This window comes from Danio aesculapii, chromosome 25 (genome assembly GCF_903798145.1).
Source record: "Danio aesculapii chromosome 25, fDanAes4.1, whole genome shotgun sequence".
In the NCBI taxonomy this organism is placed as follows: Eukaryota; Metazoa; Chordata; class Actinopteri; order Cypriniformes; family Danionidae; genus Danio; species Danio aesculapii.
In genome coordinates, this window is record NC_079459.1 from 9109788 (window position 1) to 9128438 (window position 18651).

Here is an 18651-nt window from a genome sequence, read left to right on the forward strand (position 1 = left end):
TCGCTCTTTAAGGTCTCAAAACTCAGGGCTTCTGGTAGTACCTAGAATAGCAAAGTCGAGTAAAGGAGGTCGAGCCTTCTCATTTATAGCTCCTAAACTCTGGAATAGCCTTCCTGATAACGTCCGAGGCTCAGACACACTCTCCCAATTCAAAACTAGATTAAAGACCTATCTGTTCAGTAAAGCATACACTTAGTGCACCACTTGGGGGCTTCCACACAGGTTATGCATCTTGTTGATATACACTGTGAACATCAGCTACGCTAATTATTTTCTTTATTCTCCATTTCCACCTGGGGATACTCTTCCCGAGGCCCTCAGACTATGCAGAGTCACTGACTCGATCCAAGACCAACGACGAGATGATCCCAAGGTTTTTTATATCCTGGACCTGGCCGAATCCTGAGCAGCTACTGTGATGGTCATGGAGGAGTGGAGAACATGAGACTGATTCCTGTGACGCTCCAGAGACAGACGAGTCTTCGCTGAGGCCAGCTTCCAGCCTCCGCCACTGAGACTACAGCTCTGCACAAACGTTTGGCCAGCGGAGAAATTAAAATGGTCGTGCCCAACTGAGCCTGGTTTCTCTCAAGGTTTTTTTTCTTCACTTCCGCCTTTAGTGAAGTTTTTTTTCCCTCTCCGCTGTCGCCACTGGCTTGCATGGTTCAGGATCTGTAGAGCTGCGCATCGTTGGATTTGCTCTTCAATATTTGGACTCTCAGTAGTGATTATTAAACCACACTGAACTGAGCTAAACTGAACTGAACTTAAACACTACAAACTGAACTACACTGTTCCTATTTACTGTGACCTTTTATGTGAAGCTGCTTTGACACAATCTACATTGTATAAGCGCTATACAAATAAAGGTGAATTGAATTGAATTGAATCTTTTGACCACCCCCTGTAATTTTAAAGAATATTACAATGGCGAACATGGCAAGTATAAAAGCCTTGTCCGTTATATGAGGTGCGCGTGCAGTTAGCGGAGGTGTGCGATGCAGAGCAAGGCGAAAGTAAAAATCCAGCTTAATCAAGGTGCTCAAGACTACTAGAGTCTATTGAGCAGGTGTGAGTTGGAGGTGATTGGAGCTAAACTGTGCAGTGCTTCAGCCCTCCAGCAATTAAGTTTGAGACCATTGTTCTATAATATATGATAATTAATTCAAAATGTGTAATATTGTATTGCAAATTGAATGTACAGCTGTTATAAGTATAATTAATTAATCTTTTTCTTGTCCTAAGGTTCAAACAAGAAACGAAACCACTTAAATCAACGGGTGAAGAAGCCAGATTACAAAGTGGCATACGTTCAATTGGTAAGTGTTATCCTATTGGGGTCTTCACTTGAAAGAATCTGACATGCATTGTTAAAATCTCTGTCTGTTCCTGTGGTTGTTTCTGGCCGTCTTGATTTTCAGAAAGTGGGCAATTCAAAGTGAAGGGTGTCAGCTGAAAAACAACATTTGACGACCTTTTTGATTATAGGAGTTTGGGTCAGATGCAGTTTTTGAGTTGTTCAACAAAACAAGACACCCTTGAGAAATGGGATGTTTGGGCGTTTAAGCTCCACATTTTTATTTTGAGGACCCATCACAGTGTAAGTTCCCTCAAAAAAACCCTGAGGCACAGGTACTCTTTGAAGCAAAACCTCACCTTATTGTGGTGGACTCCCTGAGTCCCAGTGCTGCTTGTTTAGTTTCTGTGTCTCCCACACATCCATTGCTATCCTCCTGAGAAAGACGGTTCTGGCTTTGGCCAAGAAGGCAAGAGGTCGTCTTTGGTTACATGCCAGACTTTGTGCTGGAATTATAGTACAAAGTTCTCAGAGAGCTATGGTTATTATCATGGGCGGATGGGATAGTTGTTTCTTGGGGCATCAGAAAGTTAATTTTGGTCGCGATCCAGTGGCCAACCACACTGCTGGATTCACACCTGCATTTGGGCTGAGCTCTGGGCTGTTGATATGGACTGCGTTTGAAGTATGCCGTTGTGAAAATACCCTAATCTGATCTCCCTTGATACCTTTGGGAAAGCAGCTTTTGGTTCTTTATGGTTTTTAGTTGGTAAGAGAAGCATTAACTTGTTTGTACTTGTTTTCATATCAATCAAGGCAGGGATAAATAATTTAATTAGTCCAAACAAAGCAGCTTGTAATGGGAGACATAACCAAAACACAAATTAATATTTAAAGGTGAACTTCCTCCTGACAACAGTCGAATGACTTCCTGTGTGGCTTTGTGCTGTCAATTGAACCTCCTCATAAACCTAGTTAGGGACTTGGAACCGGCAAATTCCTGCATCCTGTTCCTAACATTTGTCCTCTTTTGAGATACAGTGCCATATTTGATTAAACATTTCATGAGAGAACTACTTCCTTGTTACGTTTTTCAGAAAGCCATGCTTATTTATGTGTGAATAACATGAGAGCTAAAAAATCTCAGACTGCGGTGAAAAACACTGATATGAAACCAAATTTCCGGCCGCTTTCTTCTCCTCGAGCAGGTCTGCAAAGAGAAAAACACTGCCCAAGAAAAGCCCTCCTTTCTTTTCAGTGGTGGGTAAAAACAAGATTGTTCCTAATTGACACCACATGTGGGGGAGTGTTCTGTGGTTGGATACCCTCAATGGTTCCCCCGCCAGCCCATCCCCCCCTACGCACTACATCAGCTAATATTCCAGAGGCAATACAGCAAAGAACGCTCTCTATGACTCCCCCTTCTCTGAACCCCCCATATTTTACAAACTCCAGGCTTGTAGAAAAAGCCTTGTGTTAGTATGGTTTCTTGACGGCCACTCTCTCATCAGACCTCCCCACGGTGGGGAGGAGTGCGGGAGGAGAGAGAGTTCATCAAGGAGGAGGAGGGGGTTACGGATTGAGTCGACACATGAAGCGAGGTGAGTGAGGGCACTGTGGAGCTGTGCCAGAAAAGGGAGGTCCAGACAGGGGTCAGGAAAGTCTTAAGCAACATAAAATCTTAAGACAATATCAAGGTCTTGCATTTGACCGCTTTGCATGTAACGCTCTAGTGAGATGCAGTGATATCCTGTGCTTCCCTTTGCAAGACCATGACTGTGGTGCTGGTTATAAAGGTTATGTTTTTTGACATCGAGTCTGTAGTTTCCCTGGCTGACTGGTATAAAACACGGAGCACGTTATTACATAGAGAATCCCAATCAGAATCAAATGCTCCTTGCATCTTCACTTACAAATTCATTTCAGTACTTCCATGCCATTGAAACACTTGCCCTGCAAAGCCAAGATTCTGCAGCAACACTCATGTTTGCCCATTTGTTGACAACAACTGTTTATATTTGTCCCTTCTCTATATTGAAGAAGGGTCTTGTTTCAAGCATCAATGTTTGGCAAGACAAGGTTCTAATGAATGTTTGTTGTTGTTGTTTGAGAGCTTGTTGCTGAGTCGTTGTTTTTGGGGCCGTGTTTCGTCTGGATCAGCTGGTAGCCAGGCTACCTTTTAGATCAGATCGCAATGTTCCACCTGAACTTGTGAGCACACTCTGCTCAATTACCACAGAACAAAACCGAGTGAAACTCAACCTCACTAAAGCACACTGTTATTTTTTCTATTCAAATTGGTTCCTTCCTGTTACAGATATCTCCCCATGAATGACCTGCACAAATTAACACCCTTGCAATTTTTGCTGATTTAAGTCAGTCGTGAAAATGGAAATTGCGATCTTATCAACACTAGATGGCAACGTTTTGCTTCAGTAGTGTTTCGTGTGAGACCCTAAATAATCATGTATTCTTTGCCGTTCAGAATATTGTAAACAAAAGTAATGAAAAAAAGAAAACGACCATTTCTAGAAGTGTTACATGCCAGACTTAATTTGAAATAAGGATTTCAAGAGTCAAGGTTATGATTTTAGAATTAAATGGGTAATAAGTAAATTTGTCATATGGAGAAGTTACAAAATAAGTTGTATCAATGTACTGTGTACACAAAAGGTACTGTACCAGTTAAGTCTAGTATGAAGTTCATCATTGTACTGTAGAATAGAAAAGGTCAGTTGGTCATTGTAGAAGAAAAACAAAGTTAGGCAAGCTTGGCGTTATACAATAGAAAAGCTACTAGTTAGATTTGCCACTGTAGGGAAAAGTACAGGGTGGGTTTGAAATTATACAGCATTAATAGCATTGTAGATGGCTTTTATTTCAATAAAGAAACTGTCATCCTTTACCACGCTATTGGTTTTAGCCAGAATTCATTAACATTGTTGTTTTAATTGATTTCCAATTTTTTAATTACAAATGTACAGTATTCATCCACCACAAGGACTTTCGTAAGGCTGTGTGCAGATGAAAGAAGCACAGCATGAATAATGGAAAGGCCAGCGGGGTCTCTGGCATCCTGTTTGAAGCAAGCACACACACTCTGTGCTCCCCAGTGTACGTCCACTACGAGACAGCCTCTGTGAGTGCCAGCAGACACAAGTAAAGAAGATGATATTGAACTGCTCCTTCCACATCTACTTCATGTGCTTTATGAGATGTGTCTTATATTTCCTTCAAGTCATTCCCGTTTAGTATTTCGAACACTTAGGGTCATAAAATCCTCTGATTGTACCCACTGTTTTTATCAGGCTCTTGACACTTAGGCACCACACGGCTTTATTTTGGTATCAATTTCAACCAGCAATGCTTTTCCTGTTATGGTAACACCTCCCGGTTTTCCTGCTTCTTCTATCTCTGTCTCTTGCGTTCCTTTCCTCCTCTCTTGGATTCAATTTGTACACTGGAGATTGAGGGATAGGTTCAGTGTAGTATCCATGCAAAAGTAGAGTTTACAGTGAATCCGGAAAGTATTCATAGCGCTTCCCTTTTTCCACATTTTTTATGTTACAGCCTTTTTCCAAAATGGATTAAATTCATTTATTTCCTCAAAATTCTACACACAATATCCCATAATGACAATGTGAAAAAAAGATTTTTTGAAATTGTTGCAAATTTATTAAAAATAAAAAACCTGAAAAATCACATGTACATAAGTATTCACAGCCTTTGCCATGAAGGTATAAATTGAGTTTAGGTACATTCTGTTTCCACTGATCATTCTTGAGATGTTTCAGCAGCTTAATTGGAGTTCACCTGTGGTAAATTCAGTTGATTGGACATGATTTGAAAAGTCATACACCTGTCTAAATAAGGTCCCAGGGTTGACAGTGCATGTCAAAGCACAAACCAAGCATGAAGACAAAGGAATTGTCTGTAGACCCCCACAAGACTGGGGAAGGTTACAGAAAAATTCCTGCTGCTCTGAAAGTTCCAATGAACACAGTGGCCTACATCATTCATAAGTGGAAGATGTTTGGAACCACCAGGACTCAACCTAGAGATGGTCGGCCATCGAAGCTGAGTGACTGGGGGAGATTAGATTAGATTAGATTAGATTCAACTTTATTGTCATTACACATGTACAAGTACAAGGCAATGAAATGCAGTTTCGGTCTAACGAGCAGTGCAATAGCAGCAAGTGCAGGATATAGGTATAAGTTATAAAGTGCAGTTATAGAAAAATTATGGTAATATTTACAGATGGATGTACTATGAACATTATATACAGGTTGTATTAGCTATGAACAGATTTACGATAAATGGATATATGTACAGGATGCTATTAATAGCAGAAGTGTGCAGACAGATAAACATAATTACAAATGTCCATTTGCAGTGGGTATGTACAGTTCAAATAAGTGAATCAGTGCAATGAATATGTGCAAACTTTAAATGTGCAAATGTTAAATGGTGCAGTGATTCTGAGGAGTATAAGTTAAAGCAGTGTGGGGGGTGTATTGGGGGGCAAAAGAGTCAGTGAGGGGCAGCGTTCAAAAGCAAGACAGCTCTGGGAAAAAGCTGTTTCTCAGTCAGCTGGTTTTTGTCCGGGTAGCCTGAAGCGCCTGCCTGAAGGCAGGAGAGAAAACAGTCTGTGAGCAGGGTGAGAGGTGTCCTTAAGAATACTGCGTGCTCTGCGCAGACAGTGTTTCTTCTGGATGTCCTCAATGGCTGGCAGTGTAGTCCCTGTGATGCGTTGGGCAGTTTTCACCACCCGCTGCAGTGCCTTCCGCTCAGCAACAGAGCAGCTTCCATACCAGACTGTGACGCAGTTGGTCAGGATGCTTTCTATTGTGCAGCGGTAGAAGTTCACCAAGACAGCTGATGAAAGCTGGTTTTTCTTAAGTTGCCTCAAGAAAAATAGGCGCTGGTGAGCCTTCTTGACCAGGCTGGAGGTGTTGGTGGTCCAGGAAAGGTCCTTTGAGATGTGGGTCCCCAGGAACTTGAAGGATGAGACAGGCTCAACGACCATCCCATTAATGAGGATGGGATCATGTGAGCCTGTTTGTCCCTTCTTGAAGTCCACAATGAGCTCCTTAGTCTTGTTGGTGTTAAGGAGCAGATTATTGTCGGTGCACCAAGTGGCCAGATGCTGTATCTTCTCCCTGTAGGCAGACTCATCATTATTGCTGATTAGACCAATCACTGTGGTGTCATCTGCAAATTTGATGATGGTGTACAGTCGATGGTAAAAAGGGAGTAGAGGAAGGGGCTCAGCACGCAGCCCTGTGGTACACCAGTGTTGAGTGTGACGGTGGTGGAGCAGATGTGGCCTGATCTAACATTCTGAGGTCTGTTAGTCAGAAAGTTTATAACCCAGTTGCAGAGAGGCGTGTCGATAACCAGGTCTCTAAGTTTGATCATTAGCTTAGAGGGTATGACAGTGTTGAATGCTGAGCTGAAGTCAACAAACAGCATTCGTGCATAAGTGTTTTTATTGTCCAGGTGTGTGAGGACAGAGTGCAGTGCTATGGAGATGGCATCTTCTGTGCTCCTGTTGCCACGGTAGGCAAACTGATGTGGGTCCAGTGTGGATGGCAAAGAGTCTTTCAGATGCGCCAGGACCAACCGCTCGAAGCACTTCATGATGATGGGTGTGAGTGCTACAGGGCGGTAGTCATTCAGGTATGTTGGGCTGGAGTGTTTGGGCACTGGCACAATAGAGGTGGTTTTAAAGCATGTTGGCACAGTTGCTAGGTTAAGTGACAGGTTGAAAATGTCTGTGAATACCCCAGTGAGCTGTTCTGCACATGCTTTGAGGACGCGCCCAGGGATAAGCCCAGAGATGGGCCTTAGTCAGGGAGGTGATCAATAACCCGATGATCACTCTGTCTGAGCTCCAGCGTTCTTCTGTGGAGTGAGGAGAACCTTACAGAAGGACAACCATCTGTGCAGCAATCTGGCCTGTATCTGTGGACCAATCAGGTCTGTATGGTAGAGTGGCCAGGCGGAAGCCGCTCCCCACCTGGAATTTGCCAAAAGGCGTCTGAAGGACTCTCAGACCATAAGAAACAAAATTCTCTGGTCTGTTGACTAATATTGAACTCTTTGGAGTGAATGACAGGTGTTACATTTAGAGAAAACCAGGCACCGCTCATCCCCAGGCTAATATTATCCCTACAGTGAAGCATGGTGGTGGCAGCATCATGCTGTGGGGATGTTTTTCAGCCGCAGTAACTAGAAGACTAGTCAGGATAGAGGGAAAGATGAATGCAGCAATGTACAGAGACATCTTGAATGAAAACCTGTTTCAGAGTGCTCTTGACCTCAGAATGGGGTGACGGTTCATCTTCCAGCAAGACAATGACCCAAAGCACACCGCCAAAATATCAATGGAGTGGCTTCACAACAACTCTGTGAATGTCCTTGAGTGGCCCAGCCAGATCCCAGACTTAAATCCTATTGAACATCTCTGGAGAGATCTGAAAATGGCTGTACATTGTCGCTTCCTATCCAACCTGATAGAGCTTGAGAGGTACTGCAAAGAGGAATGGGCAAAAATTCCCAAAGACAGGTGTGCCAAGCTTGTGGCATCATATTCAAAAAGACTTGAGGCTGTAATTACTGCCAAAGGTGCATCAACAAAGTATTGAGCAAAGGCTGTGAATACTTATGTACATGTGATTTTTCAGGTTTTTTATTTTTAAGAAATTTGCTAAAAATTAAAAAAAAAAATTCAAATTGTCATTATGGGGTATTGTGTATAGAATTTTGTGGAAAGAAATTAATTTAATCCATTTTGGAATAAGGCTGTACCATAAAAAAATGTGGAAAAAGTGAAGCGCTGATTACTGTTGACAGGATCTAATATCCTGGGGAGCCAAAAAATAGCTGGGGCTCGGGCAAGTCTGAACAAGTCGACTGGTCACAACTGTCAATACTGCAAACTTAGAACAAGTGACTCAGTGGCTTAAAATGACACAAGGACTGATCCTATTCTGAAAGCAGACTTTTGATTGACCGCTTGGCTTGACCGTAATGATTTAACAAGCAAGACTTTGTGCCAGCTGATTGTCTACACACCAGTCTGTACGAGAAACCATTCCCCAGTCGCAGTGGAAACCTGCTTCTGTTTTACAGTAATGGGTAAAAAAAGGCTTGGCTTGTGGCTGTCCTCATTGAGGAAATATAATATGTTTTGTTTAATTTTTCCCTCCGCACACTTTTCCCTGGCGTTGAAGATTCATTAGAGTAGTTTTGGGAACAAAGACCGTGGACCCCCACACATGTTTGGCAGGGCAGCTGTGCCTTGGCATGAGAAACGCATTGCATGAATCATGTTCTCTACTGCTGTGGCCAGTCAGGTTTTGACAGCTGGGCCACTATACCCATGCCCAAAGGAAGTGTTTACGCACAAATGCTGGTCCTCTGCTGGGAGGCAGTCAAGGCGTCAGAGTGAAGCAGGGCAGACAGACAGACTGGCACGGGCCCAGATTGGCCTCAGCTGGGCCTCAGATGGGCCAGATCCTTCAATCCCTCTGAAATGCGTACATTCGCACTGTTTGTCCATGCTGGTTCCCACAGAGGCAGTAACAACCTCAAACACAAAAACTAACCAGTGCTCTTCGTGTAACAAGCTTTCTTTATATATATATATATATATATATATATATATATATATTGTTATTATTACAGTTATTGGCATGAATGTGCCTTGATTTGCATAGTTATACAGCTGACCTGCAGTTACACAAGAAATTATACATTCCAAAATGGTGATGCACATCATATATATTCAATTAAATGATCTGATCCTTAAAATAATTAAGAATAATTTGTGTATTGATTTGGGTGCTTTTCCAGCATGTTATACAACACAACCTGAGATAAAATGTGAAATGCTGGAATAGTCCCATTGTCTAGTTTGTTTTTAATGTACATAGGCAGCATTCCATTTTAACACAATCATACTTTTTACATAAACAAACCCATCCACATAGCATTTTGTTGGTCACTGTGGTTTAAAGGTCGCACCAAATTTGCGAGTTTATTGGGATGGAATAGAGGTCATGCACTCGTTGAGAACATCCGGCTCCTCCCTTGTGGTCAAGTCTGGGAGTTTTCCATTTGTTTGTCCCAACCTGGGTCTTCGCTACCAAGACTAGCCTCGGAATGTCTGTCTAGCCATAGAACTGCCCTAAACTTACCACTGTGATTTGCAAGAACCATTTAAGCTACAAATCATCTCTTTATCAGGAGAACTCTCCTGACTATCCCACCATTGTTGTCACGTTTTGCTTGATTCAGTCTCTTTTTTTATGGTGTAGTGTGTGTCAAGACTAAGAGATATGAGGTGTCTTAGGGCAGCCAAATATCTGTGGTTCGTGTGTATTGGTTGTCGGCTAAGACTGTGGACTCAGAGGAAGTTGCAGTGTGGCCCACCCAGTGAGACTGGCAGAGGGAGCTGTTTACAAGCATCTCCCCGCATTTCCTGCTCCCCTGTCTGGTAATGAACTTGTTAATAGAGTTCCAACATTACACAAACATGCCTCATCCTTAAACCTCCTGAAAACGCAGTTATATTCATCGAACATCCCAGAGTTATTAATTTTATCTGTTGACTCCTTAAAGGGATGGTTCCAAACATTTAAATTCTGTCATCATTTACTCAGTTGTTTCAAATTTTTATAAGTTTCTTTCTATTGTTGAGCACAAAATAAGATATTTTGTAAAATAATATTTTGTAAAAAATTGACTAACAATTGACTTGCATAGTATTTGTTTTTCCTACTATGGAAGTCAGTGATTACTCTTTCCAGCTTACTCCAAAATATCTTGCGTCATGTCCAAGAGAAGAAAGAAATTCTGAAAGGTTTGGAATCATTTGAGGGTGAGCAGATTATCATTTTGGGATATCCTTTTCTCCCTTTAAGTAAATCAAACCTCAGTTGTCATCAACATGCGTGCTGTTGCAATTGCCCAAAGGGAAACTGAGATAAACATGAGAACAAAAATTTTGTGGTATCCACCCATATTTTGATCCCACTTCAGCAGGAGGATTTTGCTAGTGAACTGTTATGCTAACTCCTTTAAATAATAGAAACTGTAAATAAATATCCTTCGACCATTTGCATTTTCTTCCTGTGTTTTTCTAAAGGTAATTTGTTTCTTAAATTCTGCCCTTCTCATTGGGAATGCGAATAATCTTTAAGACATTTGGAAATCCTATTCATAAATGGGAAGTTCTGCTTCCGATAGTTTAGCCATCATCATCATCAAAAAGCAAACACTGGAGATAAGGCAGTGACTAAAAAGAAAAGGGTGGTGCTTATGTACGGAAACCCCATCTTCTAATCCTTTCAGACTGGCCCAAGTCATGCCAGCTGTTCCCAGTTGACTGATCGGGAAGTGATTATGTGATGTGAGTCACTAGGGTTCATCACGAGTACTAGAAGGAAGGTGGTTACTGATTTGGGGTGACTGCAGAGTCTATGAATTGATACCTTAAGCATTTTTAACAGTGGAGTAGTAATTTAAGTTAATTAGGCTGACTAGGCTGTTTACCTAAATTGATTAAAAGTGAAATGTGCTATTTCGTTAAAGTGTTTCCACATAACTCTGGTTAGCGGTTTTCAAATTAAAATATTTTCCAAAGCCTATGACAACTTCCCTAAAACATCCTAGTTAACGTTGGGTATCATTTGAGGTTATTTCGATACCAGTGCTAAATCGATACTTTTAAAACAGTACCGGTGCCAAAACGGTGCCTGAACTGATATTTTTGAGCCACAAAATTATAGTGGATGACTCTAGAATAATGTTTATATGACAAAAAAAAAAAAACTTTTTTAATTGTTATAATTAAATATAATTTAAATATAATTAAAGTTTAAAGTATACATCAATTCATATATATTGGAAATGCATTAATATATTTCTTTGGATAATTTGTTTGTTAGCATGGAGGCAAGATTTGCATTATGCAATTAACATTACATTTGCTTACTACTAACCTGTGCTGAGGCTGTCATCAAAATCAGGGAACACTTTTTTTTAGGGTTGGGGATTGAGTCTTCACTGAGCACATTTACATGGACACCAATACTCTGATTTTAATATGATTAAGACAATACTCTGATTTAGTCACCCATGTAAACGGTGATTTTTGATTACCTTAATCCGACTAAAGTCATAATTTAACTAAACAGAAATGTAATTAGGACATGTGGAGTATTCCTATTTCAGTTGCATTATTAAAGTGCAGTACAGACATGTAAACACCTTAATCGAACTGTTACCATCATGTACTGTAGGACTTTTTGCTGCATTTAGGCCCAATCCCAATTCTACCCCTTAGCCCTTCCCCTTTCCGCGTTCATGTGAAGGGGTAGGGGTGTCCCAATTGTCTTTAGCTTGAAGGCATAGGGCTAAGGGCAGGGGCTAGATACCCCCTCAAACACTACAAATTTTTCAGGACCACACTCAAAAACAAGGGGTAAGAAAATTTCCCAAAATACACCAGCCACAACGACAGCATAGCTGCACCCGGAAGTGAGACGATCCTTACAAATTAGCATTTTTTTTATCATTATTACAAATTTTTACAACAAACAAGCATATGTTTTAATACATTCATAACCACATTCGTGTGTTACCGTCATGCTTTAAAAAATAACGCTAAAATAAAAAACGCTAAATTTTACTATCTATAATCCATAATAATAACTCCTATATAGCAGTCCCACAACATTCTGACACTCAATGACACTTGAATACCCTGTCAGAAAAATCTAGTGGCTGGGAATGACCTTTTTACAGTGTCTGGTATAATGTTAATGCTGTTTTTTTGTCTTTTCATAGATGAATATGGCCCCTGTGTAAATCCACAGTATAGTTACGATCATATTGTCACATTACATCGTTATGATAACATGACATGAGATATGTCTTCAGAGATTTCCTTAAGATAAAAACCAAAATATAACACAACTGGAATAACTACAGAGCCGCCATCGTCGATCTCATATGAAGCAAGAGATCGCAATGACATGTGCAGGTGCTGTAGTGCTGTCCCATTTCTTAGGGGTAAATTTTGAAACCCTTCCCCTTCACACTCTGTTTCAAGGGCCATGGGGTAGGGGTGCAAAAATAGAATTAGGATTGGCCCTTATAAGACAGGTTATGCACACACGGCTGTTACATGACCACAGACACACACACATCGCAAAATGCAAAAGTTTATTCTTTCCATTCGGCGTGCAGTATGTGACACCCAATATTACATGAAACTCCGGAGGAAACGTTGGATAGCATGGTGATGCAACAACGTCAATCAGTGTATGTGCTATAACATGGAAAACGGGAAAATGAAAGGAACTCATGTAAACACCTTAATCACATTATTGTCTTATTCAGATTACTGATGTCCAGGTAAACGAAGTCACTGAAAGTGGCAGATGATGTTGCAAGCTGTCACAGACGGTGCATTCCTCTGCCTTAAAGTTGATTCACTAAATTTGACGTGTTTCCCCACTTACACGCAACTTATGTAAAGCATCTGCTGCACGTTGCTGTGTCAGAATCCTTACTTGTAAAATATAGACATACTTTAGAACACTTAGTTTAAGCAAATTGGATGGCATGTTGCCTTCTATACATTGCTAAGCAAAAAGAACAAACGCCTAACATCGACAGTCTCTGTATCGCTCAAAGTTGTTTAGAGTTGAATGTTTAGAGATGGTGGGATGCAACGTGTAACTATGTGTGCCTTTGAAGTACCCCTTGATACTTCATACATCTTTGTCGCAGCACCAGTGGCAATGAAATTCATATGCTGATTCGATCTGGTGCATACCAGTTACATAGGTAACGGTGCCATTCAGGTACAGGGTTTCAATACTCAACCCTAAACCTAGAAGGTGCTTATATTTTCTAACATGTGTTTCTTAAAGTGTTCCTGAACAGGATGATTGATTTGATGTTGCTAGTGTTCTCAGTAGCTGCTGATTGATTGATTGATTGATTGATTGATTGATTGATTGATTGATTGATTGATTGATTAGTAAGTTCGATTGAATTGGTACCATCTCTCATTTAAACATTTTACTATGATTTGCTCAGTCCTCAATGACATTTGGGTTTAAGTGCACACCTCAAATGTATGAATGAAATCTTATGAATTTGGACAAATTAGCCATTATCTGCTAATATGAAAAATAGTTACATTTCTTTGTGAGATTTGGCTGATAATACTGTGTGGTTTTCTTGCCCACCCTTTGGTTTATAAACTGTATTTACATAACCGTTTACTTTAACATGAATCAATGCCCTTTTTAACAAAGTATAGTGATGCTAAATTCTTAATGAAACAAGACACAAACAGCTGATGGAAATAATGTATTAGTAAGGTATTAGTAAATTACAATCAATCTAATCTAATTGCTATTTGCTTTAGCTGATAACTCCCTGATAACATTAGACATTTCTTTTGCTCTCAGGGGCAGAGAAAGCATGTCTATCCATGATGTTAAGCCAGCGAATGTACAGTTTATGGTGTAAGTTCATGGCCTGAATTATAGAAGGGTGGGGGGAGGGAGGGGTTATTATAACAAGGACAGATGTTGGGTTGAACCCAACAACAACGTTTTTGTTCCATGCTTTACTCTTTCTTTCTTTTTTCTATAATTTTCCTTTTTATGCACTGGCAGGACGGGGAGTCAAATAAGACATGGCAATGCATCCATTAATATATATATATATATATATATATATATATATATATATATATATATATATATATATATATATATATATATATATATATATATATATATATATATATATATGTGTGTGTGTATGTGTGTGTGTGTGTGTGTGTGTGTGTGTGTGTATGTTCTATTCTATTGTACACATTTTGATGGCACAAGTCAAAAAATATTCCACATTAAATTTTAATTTACTTGGGACCATTTTATTGATTACTGATTTATTTATTTATTTATTTATTTAAAAAAGCAATACATAATCTTTGCATTAAGTAAAAAAAAATCAAGTAGAGATGAAAATCATTTTAAATTCATTGGTATACTTATCTCCAAACATAATATCAACAAAAACATCCTTGAAAAATTTGCCCCTTAGCTCCTTAATAGAAAGTGCTCCTATTAAAAAAAAGTATTCATAGTATTTCCAATGTTTTTTCTTCTGGAGAAAGTCAAGAATAAAAAGAATAAAAATAAAATAAAGAAACTATTATAAAAGCAGTTTTTAATTTTTGATTTATTATAATGATAATTAAATTTATAAATTTATTATAATTATAATTTATTTATTATAATTTTCAATATTATTAGCCCCCCTTTTTTCCCAATTGGCTACAGAACAATTCATTAGCCTCATCAAACGGCACACAACTCGCCTAGTTCAGTGGAAATTAGGCACACGAAGCACACTATCGCATCATCACGAAACGATTAAAATGGAGACAACCGAAACAAGCAAATTTGACGTTATTGTACAGCATTACATTATATGTCTATATGCATAGGCCTTTGTATTTTCATTCATTATATTTGTTTACTCGCTGACCGTTGGCATGGTACATTGAGTGGTCTCGCCACTAACGTAAGGATGACCCAGCACACCATTCATAATATAAAACCACAGAATTTATCCGTGAATAACTCTGTATAAAACGTTTTTTTTTTTTTTTTTTTTGATATATTATCCTTGTTTCGGCAGAACGGCATAACCACAGAAAGTTAGTACCTCGGTTTAACGTCTCATCTGAAAAACGGCGCTCACTGAGCAGTATAGAGCACCCCCTGCTGGCCTCATTAACACCATTTCCGGCAGCAACCTTTTGTAGCTTTTCCAAGTAGTCTCCCATCCAGGTACTGACCTGCTTAGCTTCAGTGGGCGACCTTATGACAGTAGCAGAGAGCTAGCTGCCGGCAGACATGAACTATTATTCATGTAGTAGTAGTTCTTTACAGGTTTTTCCTATCTGTAAACATGCATGATGGCCATTGTGCCTCTGTATCATTGCAGCATTTCTGCTCAAAACAAAAAAAGAAGCTTGCTTAGTGTCTCATTACCTTGCATTTTTCCCCCTATAACACTGACATGCCTTTATTTTCAGTGCAAATGTGCATTCTGTGTGAATAGCTGCAAAGGACTAGCAATATTCTACATATAGCATTGGACTTGGGTAGAGTAGGTGCACCATTTATGCAGTTGTAATTGAAGCAGAAATAACACATATTTTATCAAAACAGCTAAAAGTTGGTAAAAGTACAAGAAGATTTTACAAGTTTTTTGTCTGGCCTTGATCTTTCTGACAACATTCTTGTCTTGTTTTGTTAATAAACCCACAAATCACTGGTCTTGATTGGAAAAGTAAATTATCGCTTCCAATATAGCTTGGGACAAGGACTTTACACATCATGATCACTGTAAAAAAAAAAAGCTGGGTTCCACAGTTTTTTCATGTTGTCCCAACACAAATTAATTAAGTTAACTTAATTAACTTAATTAACTTAATTAAGTTAACTTAAGTTAAGTTGTTCCAAATGAAGCTCAAGAATTGTGTTGATTCAGCTCATTTTACATAAGTAGTCTAAACAAGTCTGAAAAAGGTTTTTATTTTTTATTTTATTTTTATTATTTTTTTTTTGAGTGTTTGACTTGTGTGTTGGCCAACAATCAGTCTATCAGTTTCATTTATGAATCTAAATATAGTGATTTCATGTAGTGTCTTGTTTATCAGGTTCTCCTCTGTGTCAGAATAGGCACAGAACTAGAACATCCAAATATCTGAACTTCATTCCTGAATTATAATGCAAATAAGTCCACTTGTTGGTCTTCATGTGTGTTTTTTCTTGTTCCAATGAGGGTTTACTACAAGTGAAGGAAAGCAATTTTTGGCATCCCTTTTAGTACTCTGTGACTAAGGTCCTGTTATTAAAAGATTTGGTTCCTTTGGCTGGACTGCATTTATAGTGTGGGGTTTTCGCATTCCTAGATGGTAAGGTTGTAATGCCACCGAAGAGCCTTCGGAGGCCAATCTAGTTCATTCATTAGCTTTCATTCATTCATTAACTTTCCTTCAACCTAGTCCTTTATTCATCAGGGGTCACCACAGTGGAATGAACCGCCAACTATTTCAGCAAATGTTTTATACAGCGGATGGGAAACTCACATTCAGACACACATACTCATACAATAAGGCCAGTTTAGTTTACCCAATTCACCTATACTGCATGTCTTTGGACTGGGGGAAACCAGAGTACCCAGAGGAAACCTACACGAACACAAGGAGAACATGCAAACCCCACCCAGCTGGGACTTGAAACAGCGACCTTCCTACTGTGAGGCAACAGTGCTAACTACTAAGCCACTTTCTGGTCATTAGAATAGGTGAAAATTATAAAGATTATTGCAGTCCCTAGTTGCTTCTGCTGTAGCCACACATTTCTTTATCTTTGAAACACAGAAAAAAATGAATCATATCTATATAGGCAGTATCGACTTGTAAATGATCAACTTACAATCTTGTCAAAATTGGTTGCGCTTTAGAGCCCTAATAACTTAAGAAATGTTATTTTGGTCATTCTAAAATATGCCTCAGCCAAACTCCGTATTACCTCCCAGAACAGTGTTAAGTGGCTGTACTTCCAAAGAGCATTCTCACCCCTCATAAGCCACCGCATGTTCATTGTCCTTTGTTTTGTCTTGAAACAGTGCTTTATTTGCAATCCTTTTATGCAATATTCCAGTTTTGCGTAGCTAAAATAGCTATTGTCTCTCTGCTGTCATCATCAAGCTTCCTTTCTCTTAAATAGAATTGGCGTTTGTCTGGGATTGGTGATAATTAATTGCTTTTGGAGTGTTACAGTACACTGTTGAAAAGCTTTGGAAAAAGTTCATAGTATCCTATCCAATGAAGCGAAATTTATGAACCATTTCTTTTCTTTATTCTCAAGTAATATTTCTTCATAATTGTTGTTCCGCATAAAGTTGCCCGTTTGAATTCAAGAGAGGACTACTACAGTCAGTCTTGGTATTTTCCTTTAAATCTCTAACTATTTGTGTTTTTTTTTCCTACAGGCTCAACAGCAAACCTTCCAGTTTCCAGATATCTTTCCTGAGAAGGATAAGAAGTCCGAGGAGGGCTCTGTTGAGGAGATGCATGAGAAGTTCATGGAGGACGAGCGTCAGAGGCAGAAACCAGATCCCAGAAGAGGAGGAGTTACAGAATGGTTTGGCCTTTAGACAGACAAGTGTTGAATGAAGAATGACTTCAGAGCGGCAAAAGCTGAATGAAGAATGTGGTGCATTGTAGATTATGTATTTGCGCAGGAAGAGCCATTTGCAGTGATCTGACTAGCGTTCCAAAGAGGGCTGTTTGTAGCGATCTGATCTCCCTCGATGGAAAGATAGACTGCCTGAGAGAAGGCTTGGAAACCCATTACTCCAATAGAATTATGCACTGTCAAAAAAAGTAAATGTCTACCCCGGCATACGATCACTTCTGAGCATCTGCCATGTCATGAAAGTCTTTCAGGTTATGTTCTCCTCCCGCAGGTCTCAGAAACGTGCGTAAACAAAGCTCTTCCTAGCAAAGTTCTTGAGCATACACGTTTCCTTTCGTTTAAAGTTTGTCCAAAATGTTTTCATTTTCCCCTTGTAGACCTTCAACACAGTCCATAAACTACTTGTGGTAAAATCGTCAGTTTAATGAAGTGATACCTTTGTGTGGTTCCTGATTCTCTTTTGCAAACCTACAAATTTCAATTCCAATAAAACCATGCAGACGTTTTTGCGTGTGCTTTTGTGTGTTTTCTTCAACTCTGCTGGCTCTAGTGTTAGCTATTCCCCACAGATGTGTTGGATAACCACTTGCCAGTTCTCATACCACAGAGGCTTACCTCACCCGGCCAACCTGGGGTTCGCCAAGGAGAATGTCAATATTGATAACATTTGCCTACTATTTTGTGCTTGCACTGAAGTACCCCCTGCATTGCAATAAAGCTATTTGATTTAAGGCTAAAATAAATGCCTTGTGAGACAGCAGCTGAAAAAAATAAGGAACTCTGGATTTTTGTCCAGTATGCCCACTTCTTGAATGAATGAGCGGAGTCCACGTTATGTTCGGGAAGTCTTATAGAGGTTGCCAAGTTTGCCCCCCTTCATCTCAGCATCTCTCCACTTACAAGCCAATCAACTCCTCTGCTCTTGCCCAAACCTTATAAAAACCTCGAAACACAATGTATTTAACTGAACTTTACACGGAAAGCTGGCAAAGACTTCCTGATTTGTTAACACAATGTTCCTAGTAAGCTGAATTTGGCCATAGT

The 18651-nt window shown here is 39.6% G+C and overlaps 1 protein-coding gene across 1 annotated transcript in view; it reads left to right on the plus strand.

Moving 5' to 3' along the window:
- Positions 1-18112, plus strand: part of mrpl23 (mitochondrial ribosomal protein L23) — a 41785-nt gene extending 23673 nt beyond the window's left edge. The window contains exons 4-5 of the mRNA XM_056452074.1: positions 1246-1319; positions 17402-18112. Of these exons, the coding sequence (XP_056308049.1) occupies positions 1246-1319; positions 17402-17566 (239 nt within the window). The 3' untranslated portion in view covers positions 17567-18112. The remainder of the gene's footprint in view (positions 1-1245; positions 1320-17401) is intronic.
- The last annotated feature ends 539 nt before the right edge of the window (positions 18113-18651 follow it).